General features: G+C 37.3%; 2 protein-coding genes across 8 annotated transcripts in view; one reads left to right on the top strand and one right to left on the bottom strand.

Annotated features, from left to right (window-relative positions):
* prss23 (serine protease 23) overlaps nt 1-13,563 on the top strand; it is a 47,477-nt gene extending 33,914 nt beyond the window's left edge. Inside the window, exons 1-4 of one of the 7 annotated variants that reach the window (XM_073921486.1) lie at nt 6,189-6,457; nt 6,658-6,712; nt 9,075-9,216; nt 9,343-13,563. In XM_073921486.1, the coding sequence (XP_073777587.1) occupies nt 9,115-9,216; nt 9,343-10,482 (1,242 nt within the window). In that variant the 5' untranslated portion in view covers nt 6,189-6,457; nt 6,658-6,712; nt 9,075-9,114 and the 3' untranslated portion in view covers nt 10,483-13,563. Of the gene's footprint in view, nt 1-6,167; nt 6,713-8,761; nt 9,217-9,342 lie in introns of those variants that run through there. The other 6 variants (XM_068213225.1, XM_073921485.1, NM_001423236.1 and 3 more) reach the window with 6 other exon arrangements.
* cfl1 (cofilin 1) lies at nt 12,851-18,843 on the bottom strand. The gene is made up of 4 exons (NM_213641.2): nt 18,736-18,843; nt 15,328-15,626; nt 15,092-15,168; nt 12,851-14,075 (listed from the first exon to the last, which is right to left on the bottom strand). The coding sequence occupies exons 1-4, from the start codon at nt 18,736-18,738 to the stop codon at nt 13,957-13,959; spliced, it is 498 nt and encodes a 165-aa protein (NP_998806.1). The 5' UTR covers nt 18,739-18,843; the 3' UTR covers nt 12,851-13,956.
* Nucleotides 18,844-19,797: the final 954 nt, after the last annotated feature.

Genomic DNA, 19,797 nt, shown 5'->3' with positions numbered 1-19,797 from the left:
TAAAAGCCAATTAAGCAAGGCAAGCAAGGTAAAATTAAGTAAGGTAAAACTGTTACATTTGTTTAAAAATAATTCAAATAATATTACTTATTTTTAAAAGCAATGCGTTATATTACTTGTTACTTTGAAAAAGCAATATTATTATGTAACACGTTACTTATAACGCGTTACCCCCAACATTGACTGTAAGTTTACATAAGCTAACATTATTTAACTTAAATGCTGCTAACTAACATTAACAAATATGTAATAAATGTATTACTAATTGTTTGTTCATGTTAGTGAATACATTACTAACATTAAGTAATGGACTTATTTTAAAGTGGTACCCTTGTATTTTGACATAAGCTCTTGTTAAGGAAATTACCCATGCACATTATGCATCGTCTGCCTCAATATTTGAGTCGACCAGCAGTTTGCTGTGGAAATGAGTCAACCACAATGACGATTGTTATGAAAAGCATTTTGCACTGTTGTGAGTCCAAATCACTGGGTCGAACTAGAAGTCAATTATTGGATTAGAGAGTACAGAGGGAGTCTCTGATCTTATTAACAATACTTATTTGGTTGAATGGCCTCTGTACACAGTCTCAGTGTAATGGGAGTTAAGGTTTGATAGAGAATGGGACTTCTGTATAGTGTCCTAAAAGATCTGAATCTACGCACTAACCACACCTGAGTATGTAACACAGAGTTCATACATACATTCATTCACAGTGCATTTTACAGGAGTGCCACTGAATAGGTCTGGCTCTTTATTCCTGTGGAGAGAAGAAAGCGTGGCCCCCTAAAAGAGACTGTTATTTAATACTCTTTAAAGTACTGTGGCTTCTCAGCTTACAGTACAAGACAAAAAGTCGGCAATCATCTGTCCCACATACAGCTTATCTTTGAATCACTAGAATTAGGCATGTGCCATTAATAATAGTTACATTTTCCTTTTTTTAATTTGAGGGAAAAGGGTTGCAAAAGAATTGCATTTTTTTTACTTATTTATGTGACAATTCAGTAATAAACGTAAAACAGACACCAAAAATGTGCTACAAAATTTAATTAATATCTTTATTTTTATCAAATTCCACTGATAAAGTGTCTTTTAAAAAAAGTGTTGAAGGGATAGTTCGCCCCACAAAGAACTGTCATTTAACCTCCCTTCACTTGTTTAAAACCTATTTAAGAGAAGATATTTTGAGAGAAGTTGAAAATCTGTAACATTGACTTCTATAGCATTTGTTTTTCCTTGATATCAAAAGTTACAAGTTTTTTTTTTTTTTTAAATATTCATCTGTGTTTAACTGAAGAAAGAATTGCAAAGATTTATGACCATTTGAGGGTGAGTAAAGATACTTTATTTTGTGAACCATCCCTTTAATGATAATGTTATATTTGGAAGTGGATGAGCTGGCAAAAATAATCAATTATTTCTCTGCTAATAATTTTACTGATCAGAATGTTAATGATAACATTAAATATGTTCTTTTTAGGCAGTACCGATTTGTCTTACACAGGCCCAAATGAAAAATAACATAGAGTGGGAGAAATAAGTATTAAACACGTCACCATTTTTCTAAAAGTGCTGTTGACTTAAAATTTTCCCCAGATGTTGGTAACAACCAACGAAATCCATACATGCAAAGAAAACAAATCTAATTATGCGTAATAAAATGAAATGACACAGGAAAAAAGTATTGAACACATGAAGAAAGAGAGGTGCAGAAAGGTAATGAAAGCCCAGAGAGCAACTGAAATCTCTCAGTAGTTCTTCAGCAACCCTCTGCACTTCGTCATTGATTTATACAATTCAGTCCAACATCTACAGAACCAGGAGGATGAAGATGAAACCAGGGTGGACATTTCTGCATGATCCAAAACACAGCCAAGGAAACTCTCAAATGCTTTCAGAGAAAGAAAATCAAGCTGTAGAATGACCCAACCAATCACCTGAATTGAATCCAATAGAAAATACAAAATAAAAAACAGATTTGATATACGAGACCCACAGAACCATCAAGAGTTTTACACTGTTGAAGTCTGTGAAAAACTCACACCAGAGCAATTCATGTGACTTCATTCTCCAAATGAGAGGCGTCTTTAAGCTGCCATCACCAAAAAGCCTTTTATATAAAGCATTAAATACATTTCAGTAGTTGAGGACTTTCTCCTTATGTCAGTTCATTGTTATAACACATAACAGATTTTTCTGATTTGTTTTGTTTATTTTTATGTTTGTAACTTTGTATTGTTTGGGCTTTTATCAAAATCTGGTTCAATTCCGTGTCAACAGCTGCTTTAGCAATATTATACCACACTGTATGTTTTTGCGGTTAGTTTTCAACAGAAAAGCAATGTATGCGTTTTGGCCATTTAAACAAGAGCATTTCAGCAGCTGAACATCCAAACTCATGAAAATTAGCTTCAAAGAGCAAGTTTTAAAATTCGACACCAGTGTAGTTTCGGTGTAAAATACAGAAACATGATATGGGAAAATGGAATGCGCATGCATTTTAAGCATTTAGTCTATAGGAATACACAACTAGTAAGTAATTTCTAGGTTTTATTTAAAAGTATCCATATTGCTTTCAGAATACATCACAGCACATCTATATTTTAACATTCAAGACTGTTACCCAATCAGAGCAATGGGCATTCATTTCCAAACCTTGGCTTATTATTTAATAAGACTTATTATTTAACCATGCCTATTCTATGATATTACATACTTTAAAATCTTGATAAACAGATTGCTGTTCATGACATCTTAAAAATAACTCTGATTGCAGTGCAAGAAAGATGAACTCTGATTGCAGTGTAAAATGTGAAATAAAGTCCATGTTGGAAAACAAAGATGCAATCACAAACTGTTGGGTTAAAGTTGTGTCTAAAATACATATAAAAAACTGAGCAGTTGTGCTAGTCCATATTTTACTGCATTTAGTTTGTCATGTGGTACTTCATTCCACTGTGGCATCCCCTGATAAATCAGGGACTAAGCCGAAGTAAAATAAATGAATAGTGGTCATATTGGTGCATGGATGCATCTGTCTTAATACAATAGAACTGTAATGGTTGTTATTTTCTCCTGTTCTGTATTCTCTTGCTGTGGTTTTACACTTGGGTAAGGAATGTTTAAAGTCTAGTAGGGGTTCTGAGACTCAAAATCTCTGAAACCACAGCTAAACACTGTTCTATGATGGTATCATGCAGTACACCGAGTGTCACGGTGGGTGAGCGAGATTCTGTTGACGTGTGCTGGCACTGACACGCTCTTCTCATTGTCTGCTTCCGACTCCTTTCTTTCAGACACTTCCACACATATATCTTATTTAACATCACAATCCACCAGAGACCCAAGTGGATATCATTGTAGCTGACAAGTCACTGATATTTGCTATGCTCTTTCACGGTTAGCGATAAGGGGTTAGGACACTGGAAACAGCAGCCTAAAGCTCATTCACTCGGCAGGAATCCGCTACCTTGGACAATCCCCAGCTCTCTTTACAGTGGGACTCTTGTTCTTGACCTGTCCTGGCTTCGTGCCTCATGCCTGAGGAGGGGCCTTTGAAAGTGTGTCCATTCCTCCGACGCTGATCTTTTATCACCTCCAGCTCAGCTCAAGTCCTGCGCCTCTGTGGCCTTTTCTCTATTCAGCAGGCTGTCTATTTTCAGAACAACTGATTCTTGTCTTCTCTCCTTTAGAGTTTTTTTCACTGCAGCACTGGATAATTTGCAGTGGGAGAGGCTTTGAACTCATAGTTAGCGCAAAAGGGGAAATTTTTCCATCAAAGGATGCAAATAAAGTCAGTGCCATAGGGGTTCCTTCACAGATTTAAACTCAACTGTTGTGATATGGTTGCAACTTCACTAGTTTTGCCTGCTTTTGCAATGAAAAATTAAAAGTTATCCATACTGTTTGCTCACTAAGAATATGCTTGCACAGCTCTGCTTTAAGATAAAAACAGATTGTTTTAATGCATTTCTGTCGTTAATTTAAACAACACCAGCATTTTGGGGTCCTCACAATGCAAACATTAATAATCAAGTTTCAGGGCTTTTAAAAATGAGACCCTATTAGTCTCAGTGTTAAAAAAAGTAAGAAAACAAACTATATTTAATTTTAGTTTTTATTATTTAAACGGGAAAATATTAAAAGATAATCGGGCCTTGCTCAGCATGACTGTTGTTTTTTTTAAGCAGGGGTCCGTTTTTCGGACCTCGCTTAAATGATCTAAGATGATTTGACAGATCCTGGATCTTTTAATCTTGATAACTTATCTCTGGATAACTTTATAGTAATAGTAAAAATAGTACAAAATATAATAATATAAATTACAATTATTAGTAAATTAGTAAATAAAAGTACACAAACGAGGTGGTTTTCTAAAAGGGGATCAAAGAGGACATTTAATAATATGGACTTTTTTTTTTTTTACTACAAATGCCTACCATTTAAAGGTATCCATCCAGCTTTTGTAGAATTTCTGAAAGATTATTATGTTTGTTTGTTTGTTTGTTTGTTTTTATATAGGAATAATGATTAATGCCATGCACATTTTAACCACTAATATGATGGTGATTTAATGTTTTACAAAAGTTGCAGATGCCTTTACCAATATTAAAATGCTTTTTTGATGCAAAATACATTTAAATTCCTTATGCCAATTAAGAAACTTAAATAGGCCTATAGGCTACTATAATAAAGACAATCTGCTCTAAATAAGTTGCTACATACTCTTTACACGTGAAAGTGCAAAGCCTGCAGCTCACAACAAATGTGAAAAGTTATTGCGTATCATATTAAACAAACCATTTACTATGAATTTTATGTAATTTTGCTCACATGGATAATGTAAGAAAATGTCAGCAATCAGTGCATACTTTCAGTTTTACCTTTGCTTTAAATGAGCCGATCTAACCCTGTTTCTGTAAAATAAAACTGCTCCCGAGCAGGTTTGAGCTACCAGAACTGTTTCTATGACAACAACTCTCAGATAAGTTTTGAAGAACGAAACGATCCTGGATTATGTTAAATCATCAATAACCAAATCCAGCTATTTGAGTAATTCACGTACAAATAACAGGCCCCTGGTTCCTGCTTTGCAGAACATAAAAACATAGACACCCTTAACATCCCAACCATCAACAGGAGAACAGTACAAACAATCACCAAACATACAAAATGAAGAGAAACAGGCTACTATCACAGTGGCTACAGCGATAGTTGACCATCAGATGAGGAGCATGGGAAATTTGTTTCAGTGTTGGTATTGTTTTTAGATGTTTTTAGATGTTCAATTTATTTCATTCAGAGGATTCATTCATTCATTCATTCATTCATTCATTCATTCATTCTCTTTTCGGCCAAGTCCCTTTAGTAATCCGGGTTTAGCCCCCACGGATACCCTAAACAAAGGCAATTAACAGTTATTTTCCCCTCTTTACTTTAATCATCACACACATGGCATTGAAAACTCCTTATATGTGTGTATTTCAAGCATTAAAAACCCAGTGTTTGGTGCAGTGCATCAAACAGAAATCTTTGACCAAGAGCTTTTCTGAAGAGAAAAAGTTTTGTGCAAGTTGGAACAAGTGGCGTCAGTGCCTGAGAAAGATCAAGGTCAGAAGGTTATACTATAGCTTGCACTGTGGCTCAAGACGCCATCACGACTGCAACACACCCAAGTATTTCTGGAATGCGTCCCACCATAAGACAAACCCTGCAACAATAGGTCATTTCAGCCTCTTTAATCCTTAACAGGTAAGATCAGTCATACCCATAGGTTGTAACATAAGCAAAGAGAATTACCTAAACACATGTACATGTGCTTGTACTTGCATTGAGTGGCATGTAGCGCAATTTAAGTGAACTAAGAAGGAATGCATATCCTCAAGACACGACTCTCGCTTATGTTTGATAGACAGCTTAATAACAGGCAGGAATATCTTAAATTGTGCCAAGACATGCCCTGAATAAATTCTCTGTTTGCAGGCAAGTTTGTTCATTTCATTTAAAGGAATTGCATTGGGGAGCAGGAGTAGTGAAGATGAACCTGAGTATTCATACATACTGTAGATGTTGCTTTTGGACCTCACACCATCCTCTGCTGTATCTCCGCATCCGGAGGCACTAGGACCACGCGGGGAGGCGCAACATAACGTTTCGGCTATTGGGCTCGGACGACCTTAATTTCGCACTACAGAAGTCACCATTCAACGGAGGACAAGTATGCTGTCTGATATGTTGAAATAGGGATCGTTGAAAATAAGCGTTTGAAGAAACTCTACGCGACTACAGGATCTGTGCTTGCTTTGCTTTGGCCGACCTGTCACGCACTCCAGCAGAAATCTTCACAGTGGAAATGGGAGTAAACTTGGAAACTGGGATACCCGGTGAACTTCCAGAAGAGGAATCTGTAATTTGGATTTAAACAAGTATTGGTGTTTATTAACGAAGATTGAAGTTAAGTATACTTTGTGAACTAGTTTTGAGATTGAGTGTGTGCGTAAAGCTGAGGCGCACTGGTGAAACAGCTGTATTTGTATTATAAGTAGTGCGTGTCCCGTTTAATTCAGGATGCCCTTAGATAGCGTTATATATGTATAACAGCTTTTAAAACACTTTTTATCGAAAGTACTAAAATTATTTGTATTCTATTGCAGTTGTAACGCACTGCAGTTGTTCGTTTGTACAGTCGAAATGGGAAAGTGAGAGAAGGTAAACACAGTTTGTTTTCCTTGAGTTTAACAACAACGAAAGGCGTGGATAGGGTTGCTCGGACATTCATTCATGATGTGAAAGACAACAAAAAAAGACGAGATTGGGGGGTTTCGGGACAATGGGATGTTGTCGGAAACAGGTTGTGTCCAGGGAATTGCTCAGGTGTCCCACTTGGGTGTCCATGATGAAAGGAGCAGATGAGCACGTCCCCTTTGTACTGGGACTACTCAAGTCATTTAGGTCTATGTCTATATGTGCTTTGCGCATTGATAGTTCTTTCCCAGAATGTAATTAAAATATGAATAGACAAGGTACTATTTGGCTATCCAAACAACTTAAGTATAGTATAGTGTTAATCTAAGTGTATTATAATAAAGCTTTCAGTACATATTTCAAAACATTAATAATAAATAAACCAATTAAACCAAAACAAATACAACAATGCATCAATATGAAAGATCTGCAGGTTTCATTATTTTAGAAACGCTTAGGATAAATGCTTTCATTATCGTGTTGCTCATTCTCACACTTGAGCATATGTAATGTGTAAAGAAACTAAATATGACTCGACACCTGCCATAGTCTTGCTGGGGTCATTTTTCATTATTTCACTAGAAAATAAATTGGAAGTGATAAACCTGACAATGAACATCTAGAGGCTGTCTAAACTTTTGAATGATTGTATATGTGTTGTGTTCTTTACTCTACATAACTAAATAAATGCTCATGAAACATTTTGAGAAAAAAAAAACGATGGCTGGTTAAAACTGTGGTTGAATTAACTGAACTTTTCTAGACATCTCAACTTACATCAGTCAACCTGACTTAATATATTAGGCTACAATTTGTGTAACTAAAAAATGATGGAGCCTGATTAACTGATTAAAATTAAATTAACAAAAAAACTGATTACATCTGGTCATAACTATTGTTTGTGTAAGTGAAAGTCTTTTCTTATAAAATAGCTCTTTCGACATTATGACTGCTGTATACATTTAAGTGATGATTTTGTAATGGAGACTCTTGGGGCTGTTTCACAACCTTTTGATTTTCCCAGCAAATCAGCCAGAATCTTTCACGTTAAAAAAATCATCCAAACTTTAACAGACAACCAGAGATTATAGGGAATTTATTTTTTTGTTTCATTACAAACAGTTCACATATTGGCAGTAAAAATAGTAATTAATACATAAATAAAAGCTACAAAGGGGGTTTCACTGTGAAGCCATTTTGGGTTCTCTAAAGAACCTTCCAATTAAGTTTAAGAATGTATGTATTTTTTTCATAATGCTAAAATACACAGATTGCGGTTTGATTTACAGTCTTAGGAAAATTGCTAAAAGTCAGAACCAGTGTGCAGATTTAACAGAAAATACTTTATAATAGACTATGAATCAATTCAGAGGATGTTTGATATCCCATGTCTCTTTTTAGGTGCATGTTATTCACAATAAGTGAATATATATATATATATATATATATATATATATATATATATATATATATATATATATATATATATATATATATATATATATATATATACCAGACAAGTGAATTCCTCAAAACTTTCTTTTAAAAATAAAGGTTGTTTATTAGAATCAATGGTTCTAGGAATAACCTTTACCATCCATGCAGCCTAAAAAGGTTCTTTAGATAATTAAAACAAATGTTGCATTAAAGGGCACTTATGTTGAAAACCAACAGTTGTAAGCTGTTTGGACAGAACTGTGTGTATGTACAGTGTCCACTATCATATTGAAAATTAAATAAACCCAACAAGTCTCTTTTCAAATGTACTGACGGTAAAACAGGACCCAAATCCCAGTTATTTTGAGGCCCATCACAACGTGATGTGGAGGTGCAGTTTTCCCCACCCACCAAATTGATAGACATGTATACACATGTGCACAGAACGTTTTTTTTTTTTAAACTGAAATTAAAATATTTCTTACAAATCCCTATGATTATGTTTTTAAAGTTTAAATCATTTATAAAACAGAGCATGTTTGTAATAGAGAGTTAAATCGCCATGTAATTCTTAACCGCCATAATCAGTAACCGCTAACATATGTTTGTGTGTGTACTGCAAACAGCATTTTTGTGAGACTCATCATTTCAGAAAGGCTTGACTAAACTCCACCACAAATACATCAAATAAACTTGGATGGTACGTTTGACTAATGAGCTGTATTGCAGCTTCATCCAAGTCAGTCTCTATCACTGACTGCTGTTTATCTGACGTAACGCAAGATGAGAAGCATACACACATAAGGGAATGGTGGGCAGGGAGAGCAGCTCATTTGCATTTAAAGCAAAGGTTTGAAAGAGTCTGTTTGAGGTGTGTTGTGTTCATCAGCCTGAAGAAGCTTTCCTTCAGTCGGCTGGTGCATGACCGGATGCTGCGGAACCGTCTGCCTGAGGGTATCAGAGAGAAAGGTCTATGGCTTGGGTGGCTGGAGTGGCTGATGATTCTCTTGGCTTTCCTCATGCACCGATTGGTATAGATGATGCCATCACTACAAAGCCCCGCCCCCTTTTGAAACATTTTATATAAAAGTATATCTTCAAAAAGAACATATTGAATTTTATTTCATGTTTGTATATACATTTGTGTCTACTTTTAGGTTGCCAACATCCCAGCCATGGTTCCTAACTGGAGATTGGGTCTGGCTCATCCTTGCTGTATAGGCCTGCTGTTCTTACTCCTCCTGCCCAGCTCTGTTTCAGTGAGAGAACCTCGCCATCAGTCCCACGTCCACCGCACCTTACTGAAACCCCACGCCACCCTCCCCCTGTCCCGCTCTCGCTTCAGTGCCAAAACTCAGCTGGACTTCACTACACACTGCAACGAAAGCTGCTACCACAAAGCAGAAGACCAGGATAAAGAGCACCTAGCTTTTGAAACTCTCTATGCAGACGGCTCCCGAACTTTAACCACCGTTGATCTGGATGAAGTCGATGTTGATCCTCCTCCCAGGCAGCTCACTTCTAGACACAAACGGCTAAAACGGCAGATCTATGGTGCAGATGGGCGCTTTAACATCCGCGGTGACCACTTCCTTCTGGACTACCCGTTCTCCACAGCAGTTCGCATCTCCACTGGCTGCACTGGAGTTCTGGTGTCTCAGCAGCATGTCCTGACTGCCGCCCATTGTGTGCATGATGGAAAGGATTACGTCAAGGGAGCCAAGAAACTTAGGGTGGGTTTTCTAATCCCTCCATCGGTCAACGGCACGAGGTCAGGTCAGGCTCCAGTGAAGAAACCCCTGGTGCGCTGGGTGAGAGTTAAACGCACACGAGTGCCTAAAGGCTGGATTCAAGGTCCTCAAGAGGTCAGCATGGATTTTGACTATGCTCTTCTTGAGCTGCGTTGGCCTCATAGGCGTCCCTTCATGCGATTGGCTGTGGCACCAACCTCAGACCACTTAGCTGGTAAACGCATCCACTTCTCTGGCTTTGACAGCGATCGTCCTGGGGAATTGGTGTATCGGTTTTGTCCGGTAGAGGATGAGTCCAATGATTTGATCTACCAGCATTGTGATGCACGTCCCGGTGCAAGCGGTTCTGGTGTTTATGGTCGTGTGTGGGATGATATTTTAGAGCGATGGGAGCGGAAGGTCATCGGGATCTTCTCAGGCCATCAGTGGCTGGAAATCAATGGCGAGAATCGCGACTACAACGTGGCCGTTCGCTTCACTCCGCTGAAGTTTGCTCAGATCTGTTATTGGGTTCACGGAAATAAGGTGGACTGCAGTCAGGACTGAGGAAATAGGACATGCCTAATTTTTGAAACTGCACTTTACCGTGTTTTACGGGTGAGGCTACTGAATCCTAGACTAAAGAAGGTCCACAGCTAGTAGAACACTACCCACAGGCTTTGATCACTTTAGAGATGCATCAATATGGAAATTTTGGTGGATATTGAGCAATCTTTTTATTGGGAACCAGTATATACGCCGATAAATTTGAATCAAGATTAATTTTTTTCTGAGCCTTACTACAAAAACAGAAATAAAAAATACTAAAGGCAACTGAGTTCTAATACATCTTTTAATACAGATCACTGCAAGAAAACATCCTTATTTTCTCAAGACCTCTTTTGCTTCATAGTGGAAAACTCCCACGCTGCAGACATCTTGTCTTCCCCAGGGCATAAATTCTTTTAAAGTGACTTGTGGAAGGCAATGATTAGTTTTCTTATCAGGCTGATAACGATAGCTTTATAAGCATTATTGGCCAATACCAGAACAGCAGTTGATTTATTGTGCATCACTTGGGTTAAGCGGGAACCATATTTAACCACTACCTTTCATTTTTGCTTACTACACTGCCAATGTTACACAGCTTTAGTCTGATCGAAGGTGCAACACTGTAGATTGATGTTGTCAAGTAGCCATCTGATATGTTGAATATGACTCTCGCAGTTTTGCTTTCTAACGGTCACACTTTACAGATGCTTCAAATTGTTGTTTGCACTTTTATTGTAGAATTGAAAAAGGTTTTCTCTTCTTACTCCCTGGGAATCGGTTAATGCTAGGATTAACAGTTTATTTGATCACCAAAGCCTTTCTGATTGTTTGCTTTTCAGACTGTATGAACGTGTTTCCATGTTTCACTGTGGAATCGCAATCATTAATGCCAGACTGCCTGCTAAGTCCGGCCTCTTTAAAAATGGACATACAAAAGAAGACTTGTACAGAGTTTGAGCCATTGGGTGACAATGAGCTACCCGAGTTTGGCCTGCCTTTTACCATGCCAAACTTGCAATCAGTTTTGCAGACTTTATCTTAGAGATCAGAGAAATATTTTAGGGTTAACACAATTTCTCTCAGATGACCAAAATCCTATAGTGAAGCAACTCTTGAACATGGAATATTGTGAAATATGATCACTTGAGATGTCACAGTAGTTAAATTGAGAGTGCTAATAGATTTTCATAGTACATATATTTAAAGCATGGATTAATAATAAATCTTAAAGTCAAAGCATACATTTGAATATATAACCCATGACTACAATTCACTCTACCATTGATTTCCATGATAGATGAAGACTGCGTATTGGTAGCATTAGTATGTGATGGAAAATAATGTTCTATATTCTTTTATGTTGGATTAATATAAAGACAGGAAACTATTAGAACGGTTGTGGGGTAATTGTTTATTATAATTATATATTTTGAAAGCTTTTATTTTAATAAAGTAAAAACGTCTGTTGGTTTTGGTCTTTATTTCAATTTAAATACTTTGTATTGCTGTGTGTTTGCTAATTTGGAAGTCAATGTAAAATATGACAATGCTACCCTCTGGTGGAAGGACCATGAGAAGACAGACCAGAGATCCTCTGAAAAACTCCTAATTGTTATTAATATTACTACACCAGTCTCAGAAAAGCCTTCTCAAAGAGTAGTCAAGTTTGGTGGTACAGTAGCTACTTAAGACTTCAATTCAATTTAAGATATTTCTGAACAGATTAGTTCAAACCGATTTCATGAAGATTTGAAAGTAGATCTCGACCGCCCTCCACTGGTTGACATTTTGTGCATCTTTCATTTCACAACATGGCTGAGCGGTAGAGCTCACGGTTCACTCAGTCGATTAAACTCTGGATGTTTGGTCATTGTGTGCATTTTCAGAAAACAAACTTAAGTGTAGCATAACATTTCACAAACGACGGTCTATTAAAATCGTTCACTGAAATACTTGTAGCTTTTAGCAAAATTAACTGTTGACTAATAGCTTGAATTTCTTAGTTTCACACTCATTCTGATTACTATCATACACCTACATACTAGCATTAAGTAGATTTATGAGTATACATACTAATGGTTTGTGTAAACGCTACAGCAGGAGAATCATTTCATATTAATGAACAAATCTTAAATTGTTAATTTTTTTTACATTTACATTTAGTCATTTAGCAGACGCTTTTAGGTACCTAGCATAGAGCAGGTAGATATGAAACTGGTTACTGAAACCCTGATGACAAATGCAGAGCAAGCTGGATAAACAATATTTGATATGTAAAGTTTATACATTACAACTGCATTACTAACTGCTTATTTCTTCCAGCTGCATCCCCAACGGAACCACTCATTAAATCCAGGATGACAAAGCAATCGGAGTCTCTTTGTTTGGATCCATTTGAAACTTTATGAATGTTGCAAACCATCACATATACCAGTGCATAAACCATGCTGAACACTGATAAAACAGCAACAAATGCACAATATCCAGACACAAAATGTAAAGCAGATTTCTATAAACCAATATAAAAGATCAACTCATATGGACTTAACTTAAACCTAAGAGTAAAATTAGATTCAACCAGGGCCAAAAAAGACAAGTTACAGCCCTTATCACATAATTCACCCAACATGAAACAAAAAAAAAAGTTGTAACACAGCAGAGTTATTTAGTGCTTTTTTATTAGAGATAAGGAGACGATACAAAACATCCACTGACCAATATCCATCAAAGCTCTGTACACAGGCTGCCCAAATATATCGCTCTCCCCATCTAAACTTCATACGTGTCCTTCAATTCAAATTCTTCAACAGACCGCTCATCCACTAGGTCCCAGATTATACAGGTAGAAGGAATGTGTACAATTTCTTGACACCAGTGCCATGATTTTGACTGAACGTTTGGAAAGATTTAAATCAGATGGAATCATTAAAATAACTTGCTCAAAAATAAAATAAGAGGGAAAGGGGAGTAGATCGTGTTCCCAGAATGGTCCGATAACAATGTGTGACTTTGTACTATACCTAGTCGCAACACACACAAACTTAGAAAATAAACTTAACTAGACGTTTGGCAAAAAAAAAAAAAAAAAAAACTAAATCTTAAGAACAAACAGTATGTTGTATAGCTGAATTGTAATGGCTGCTGTCTCAGTCTTTCGTATTGACAATCTAATGGAACCCAGAAAGAAGGAAAACCTGCCAGTACACATTTACAGTTATATTACTTTGTTTTTATAATCATCATCCTTCATTTTTGTCTTTTAAGATCTTTTTTTTTGTTTCTCTTTTTGTGTTTTTGTTCTTGTTCATTGTATGTGTGAACTGGAATGACAGCCTACATCTTTCGTCGTGTGGAGTTTGGAAACTGTCACTTTTGCCCGACCCTCCCCACCCGCATTAACCCACCCATGGCCCACGAACAGTGGTGTGCTGTGCCCATCTGCCCTACCCATGTCGGAATGAACGGCTAAACCCCTGAAATGTGTCAGCCTCAATCGGTTAGAGGCTTTCCCTCCAGAGACACCACCGATGCGCCCCCGAGCTTCTCAGCAAGGGTCTTTCGGTCCTTGATATCGTCCATACCATTCACTTGCCACTCGTGCTTAATACCTAAAACAAAGCAGGAGAAAAAAAATGCATATAAATAAATTTGAATTTAATAGGTCTTAAAGCTCACAGATCCATTAAAGATTAATTAAAATGTAAATCTTTCATTCAAAACAACTAAATTTAAATGCACTGAATGTAGATTTAAAAATATTGGATAATGTATTACATAAAAATTACAATTAAAGAATCAACATATTACACTAAAATGCATTAATATATTGAACTAGAATATTTATTCATTAACTTTCCTTCGGCTTAGTCCCTTTATTAATTAGCAGTCGCCACAGTGGAATGAACCGCCAACTTATGTTTTACACAGTGGATGCCTTTCCAGATGCAACATCCATACACTACGCCCAAATACAAACTCTACACAGAAATGCCAACTAGGGGGGTGTGGGGGGTATTATTTACATCTCATATTTTAGTTAATAATTAAAGTAAAATGTAAATTAAAACAAATATACTATGTATAAATAAACATTTAAACAAGGCATTGCATGTAGTTTCTTGAAGTCATTGCATGTATAGCTCAATTAAGATTTGATTTGTTTATTTGAGTTCAAAAACAATTACTAAATATTCAAATGTACATATTTTTACATATTCATGATACATTTTTCCTGCACAGCAATTTTGTTTGACTTTCACCTTTTGATAATCAGGCTCAAGCGTTTAAATTAAATTTACTGTAAGTTTCCCCTGACAAGATAACATGACACAGGAGTTGAGCAGCAAAAATTTCCATGATCGAGATACCACCACATTAAGCCATAAAAAAAAAAAGAAAAAAAAGATATTAATAATAATAAATAAAATAATAATAATAATAATAATAATAAAAAAATCTAATACAAAAGTAAAATTTTACTTCATTTACCTTATTTTGCACATGCTTTAAGGATTAGAAATATTAACTCAAGAAATGCATTAATTAAATGCATTTGAATGTTTTATTTGTATAGGCATGAATTATTTATCCAGTAATAAATATAAAAGTTGATGGACAGCATTACCTGTGAACTTCTTCTTGATGGCATCCTTGGAGCTGGCGTAGATCATCTTGCTTTTAAGTGGAGCGCTCTCTGGGGCCCTGAGTAACAACAATAGATCAGCCCATGCTTTTTACAAACACTGTAACAAGTCCATCAACCCGCTTATGAAGATCTACCTTCAGCTCCAACCCTGATAAAACACCAGAAAACCAGCTAAACACTCAATGCAGGGTAGAAAAGCAGGAGCGAAAACGTACCAGAAGATGAAAACCAGGTCCTCTTTCTTGGTCTCTTTAGTCTCATACGTGGCATCATAGAGAGCGTAGCGACAATCATTGGGAGGAAGCATCTTCACAAACTTAAGGTAGGGATCTCCTTCATCGCCCTGCAGGATCTCCTGGCCTTGCTCCATGATGATGTGCTTCTTGTCGTCGCTCAGGCAGAACATGACGGCCTTCTTCCTCTTGCTCTTCTCTTCCTCATTGCAATGAGCCTTGCGGACCTTCATCTCGTTGAAGACCGTCAACACAGTCTCTTCCACTGTAACTCCGGAGGCCTGGAAACACATGCAGAGAGAATGAATTCATGTGCAAGGATGAATGAACGTGAGAGAGTGCAGAGATTGAATCAGATTGGTCTGCTCATGTTAGACCGGCTGCCCTTTTGACTGAACTTGATACTTGGATGTCATCTGGCTGAATCCAAACTACTAGGCCGCCAGGTTTTGCAGTGCAAGATGGAAATGACTAAACAGAAAAACCCTGACGAAGGAGAAACAGAACCGCACACTTCAAGGGCAGTGGAGACGAGAGAAAACATAACTTCGATAACATTTAGGATAAATTAATCATTGCAAGGGTTTGGTTTCCATTTTCCCATAAGAAAAAAAAAGCAGCTGAACAAGGCACCATTCTTTCTGCAGTCACACGACATCTCAGATACGCTCCAACACATCAGAACAGAAGTAACGTTGGGAAACTTCCTCATAAGCACTGATGAAATTTGCACCGAGGGGTCTGACTTAAAGCAAGACTTTCACATGCGTCTAAAACGCTCAACAGCAGCGGACACACTACAAAAACCAATCCTACACAGCTCGTCTACAGCGGGAGATCACAAAACAATGATTCCTCTGTGAAAAATCAAAATGGCTTCAGTCACACCAGTCTTATAAACCTACTCAGGTCCTCTGATTTCCATTAGAAACAGGGATCAGTGGCTAATGCTGAATAGGCATAACCAGACATTCAAGATTTCAGTTCATGAGATTATTCTATGAGCAAACGCTGGCAGTAACCTGAACTTTTTTTTTTTAGTGAGTGTGAAATGGTGGACACGAAGCTTGCGGCCCACTTACAGGAAACGCACGACTGAAGGGTGGATCCGGGTTTGTTTAAGGTGTGAATGAAAGGAACGTGTTGAGATGTTTCATTATGTGAAAGAAATGGGGCATTAAAGGGCTAATGGAAGAGAGGGAATCCCACACCTTTTGATCAATTATTACCATTACTTTTTTCAGGATTTAAATGACCACCATATAAGGATACTTGATAACATGAACCATGTTTTAGATAGTTCATGAATATTCCTTTGACCCTCTGGTGAACTTTGGTCAAGTGGCTTGATAGCTTTGTAAAAGTTTAGCACTTGCAATGTAAACCCATTAAAAAGGTAGACAACTTAAAAAAAAAAGGATTAAACGATTTTGAATAAATGCTTGTGGTTAGAAATGAGTGCAATGAAAAAAGAAAAAACTAATCTTATTATCCAAAAATGAACGCAAACACTGGTTTAAGATTTAAAAATTCATATATTTTACATTTAAAGATGTAAAACTAAAGTAGACTTCTAAAACATTTTAAAATTAAAAACACTAAAAATTAAGTATTTTGCTCAAATAAACCGGTCTTTTGTAATCATTCTTAAAATGTAAAGATGAAAATGCTCCATGTTCAGAGCTAATGTATGGATAACTACAGCTACCGTTAAATAAGTTTAACACAATCACCCCCAAAACACTACTAAAACAAACTTAAAAGCATTACAATACAAAAACAGCAATAGAAGACAGCCTTTTATTTAGAAAAAACACGCAGACTCAATCTTAAGGCGTTCGTGTCTTTATCCGTCACCTAGAGCCATAAACAATTAAAGAGCAAAAGTCCAAAGTTTGAGTGCAAGGACACGAACACTGCGGGTAAATCATCCACGTCCACTGAGAAGTGAAACCCACAATGAGAAATGAGTAAGTGTTGTGATACAGGAAACGTGACGTCTTGGGCCCTCGAATAAAGAGACACTTTATATGTTTAAAATGTTTCTTGCATCGCGCATCTCATCACATGCCTCACAGACAGAGATTTGGACGTCGCTTGCGGTCTGTGACGTTGCATATGGTCCTTGCGACTCGCATACCGAGACTGCGCGCACCGGAACCGGCATTTCCTTCAGCCTACACGCGGCATTATCACCATTTCCCTTCCTTTTCACAAGTGTTTTTCAGTGTGCGTGTACGTACAGAAGCAAGTCGACGACTTAGCTGCGCTTTCGAAAAACTGAGGAAGTAAAAGCACCTAAATATTCTCAGGACACACGCAAAAGCAGTCACGTGCTCATCTCAAAGATACAGATGTGTTACAAATAATTTCGGAGAAAGATCAAACGCAATAAAACGTAATTTACAAAGTAATTTATAAAGTTACGTCCAACCAGGAAGAGTAGTCAGTGCACGCGCCGCCTAACGACACGCAAATGCACGAGTAACGGTTTTTAAGTTGGCCGCCTGCCACCCAGCGCACTTATTTCATAATATCATCTAAAATCAACCTGATACACTTTCCCCGTCGATTCCTCTTTTTGGTCAAAGAAATAACCAACACCATCTGTGCATCAAGAATTAGGGTGGGGCCACGATTGCGGTGTTCGTGCATGTGTGCCAAATATCCGCAAAACGAACGCGTTCAAAAGAGCAAAAGCGTAGTATAAACATGAGAGCTTTCGGCCTTAAAAGGGAATAATCGGCGTTTTTACGCCCGCCCGCAGTCGCGGCGGTGCGGCAAATGCGAACGATGGTGCTTTCTGACGGATGGCCGTGTTCAGACAAAGGACAGGGTCGAGGAAGCGCTTCATCTGGCCGGTGAAAACGCAGTTAACCGCACATGCGGCCGGCGGCCATTGGTTTATTCACTGCCTTTCCTAATATCTCGCTGCGGTCCAGTCGTGTGTGGAGCAGGGCCTGCATGCAGTGTGTGATGAAAAGCGGTCGAGGCCTTTCCTGGGCCTGGACGCACGGAAATAAAGGAGGCTGAGCGGGGAAATGGCGCCAGTTGTTTTTGGGTCTCATTTTTGCCAATCTCATCGCATCCGAGTAGTTGAAGGCCACGCGCAGTCAGACCGCCGAGCCGCAAGATTATAACCGCGGACAAACAAACGGAGTGAGTTCACTGCCACAGGACAATGTAGATGCTTTTCTGACAATCAACGCTACTTATCATAGCCTGCAGCTACGGTCGGTGGAGGCGTTAATTGACAGATTTGATTCAAAGATTACTCAATCACATTTAAGAGAAAAAACAACCAACAATGCCCACGAGATAGTAGTTAAACATTAAAAGCATATCAGGGATAGCTGTAAAACATTCTAAATGATTTAAATGCAAACTTACCATGGCTGTGTCTCTGTGCTAGTCGGCGTCTGGATTGGAATTGAATGAGCTGTGATGCAGTCCCTCGGTCTCGCACACTTGATACAACACTCGGGCGCGCCCTTTTGCGCGCTCCCGTGCAGCAGACGGGAGCGCGCGTCCGTGTCACGCGCTTTTTGAGGGGTTATGGGAGTTGGAGTTCTAGGATATTCTCTATAATTTTTTTATCGGTGTTTTAAAATGTAGCATTTTTCCTCATGGTCGCTATACGTCTATGCAAAAATAAAGATTTATTAGGTATGTGTGTGAGTAAAATGTTTTCCCAGTTATTTTATAATGTCTAACATTTTAGAAAATCTAAATCAAAACTTGATTTAAATAATTCATTTATTTCTGAAAATGGTTATTGGTCAAAATAGCTAATGTTTTATTTTGTTGTAGCTAATTAAAAATCAGGGTAATTCTACCAAATATTGCTTAACTTTTTAAAATATTGTGTTATCTATACGTGTGTGTATGTATGTATGTATGTATATATATATATATATTTATTGTGAATAAAATGTTGCTACCATTTTAAAAAAATGTGTTCAATAAATGGTCACAAATTTAAAACCCTCATTTTTAAAACATATTAAGCATGTAACCAAAAACGTTTATATGGGTTTAAATTATAGTCCAGTCATAAGTAATAACATGAGAAATCTACATTTCAACAATACATTTTAATACATTCAAACATTAAAAAAATATTGTATCAATTACCTGATTTTAAAATCACCATTGTCTATACATATATAACCTATAACACACACATATAATTTTCTATACATATGTAACCAAAAACGTTTAAACAGGCTTCATTTAAGAAAAATGTATTTTATTTTACTCCTTAAATACAAAACTATTTTAGCAGAAATGTTTTATTTATAGATTACATTTCGTTTTTACATCTGTGAAGTCCTAATGGTGGAGCTTTCTACCCAAAGCATGTGCTACGTCAGAAGGAAAGCGTTGTTAAAGTGCTACATTTTGCAAAGCAAACACACACATTTCGCCGATTGTAGTATTGGTTAGTGGCTC

This window comes from Danio rerio, chromosome 14 (assembly GCF_049306965.1).
Source record: "Danio rerio strain Tuebingen ecotype United States chromosome 14, GRCz12tu, whole genome shotgun sequence".
NCBI classification, from domain to species: Eukaryota; Metazoa; Chordata; class Actinopteri; order Cypriniformes; family Danionidae; genus Danio; species Danio rerio.
The sequence above is the reverse complement of the archived record's forward strand: the minus strand, read 5'-3'. Positions and strand labels throughout refer to the sequence as shown.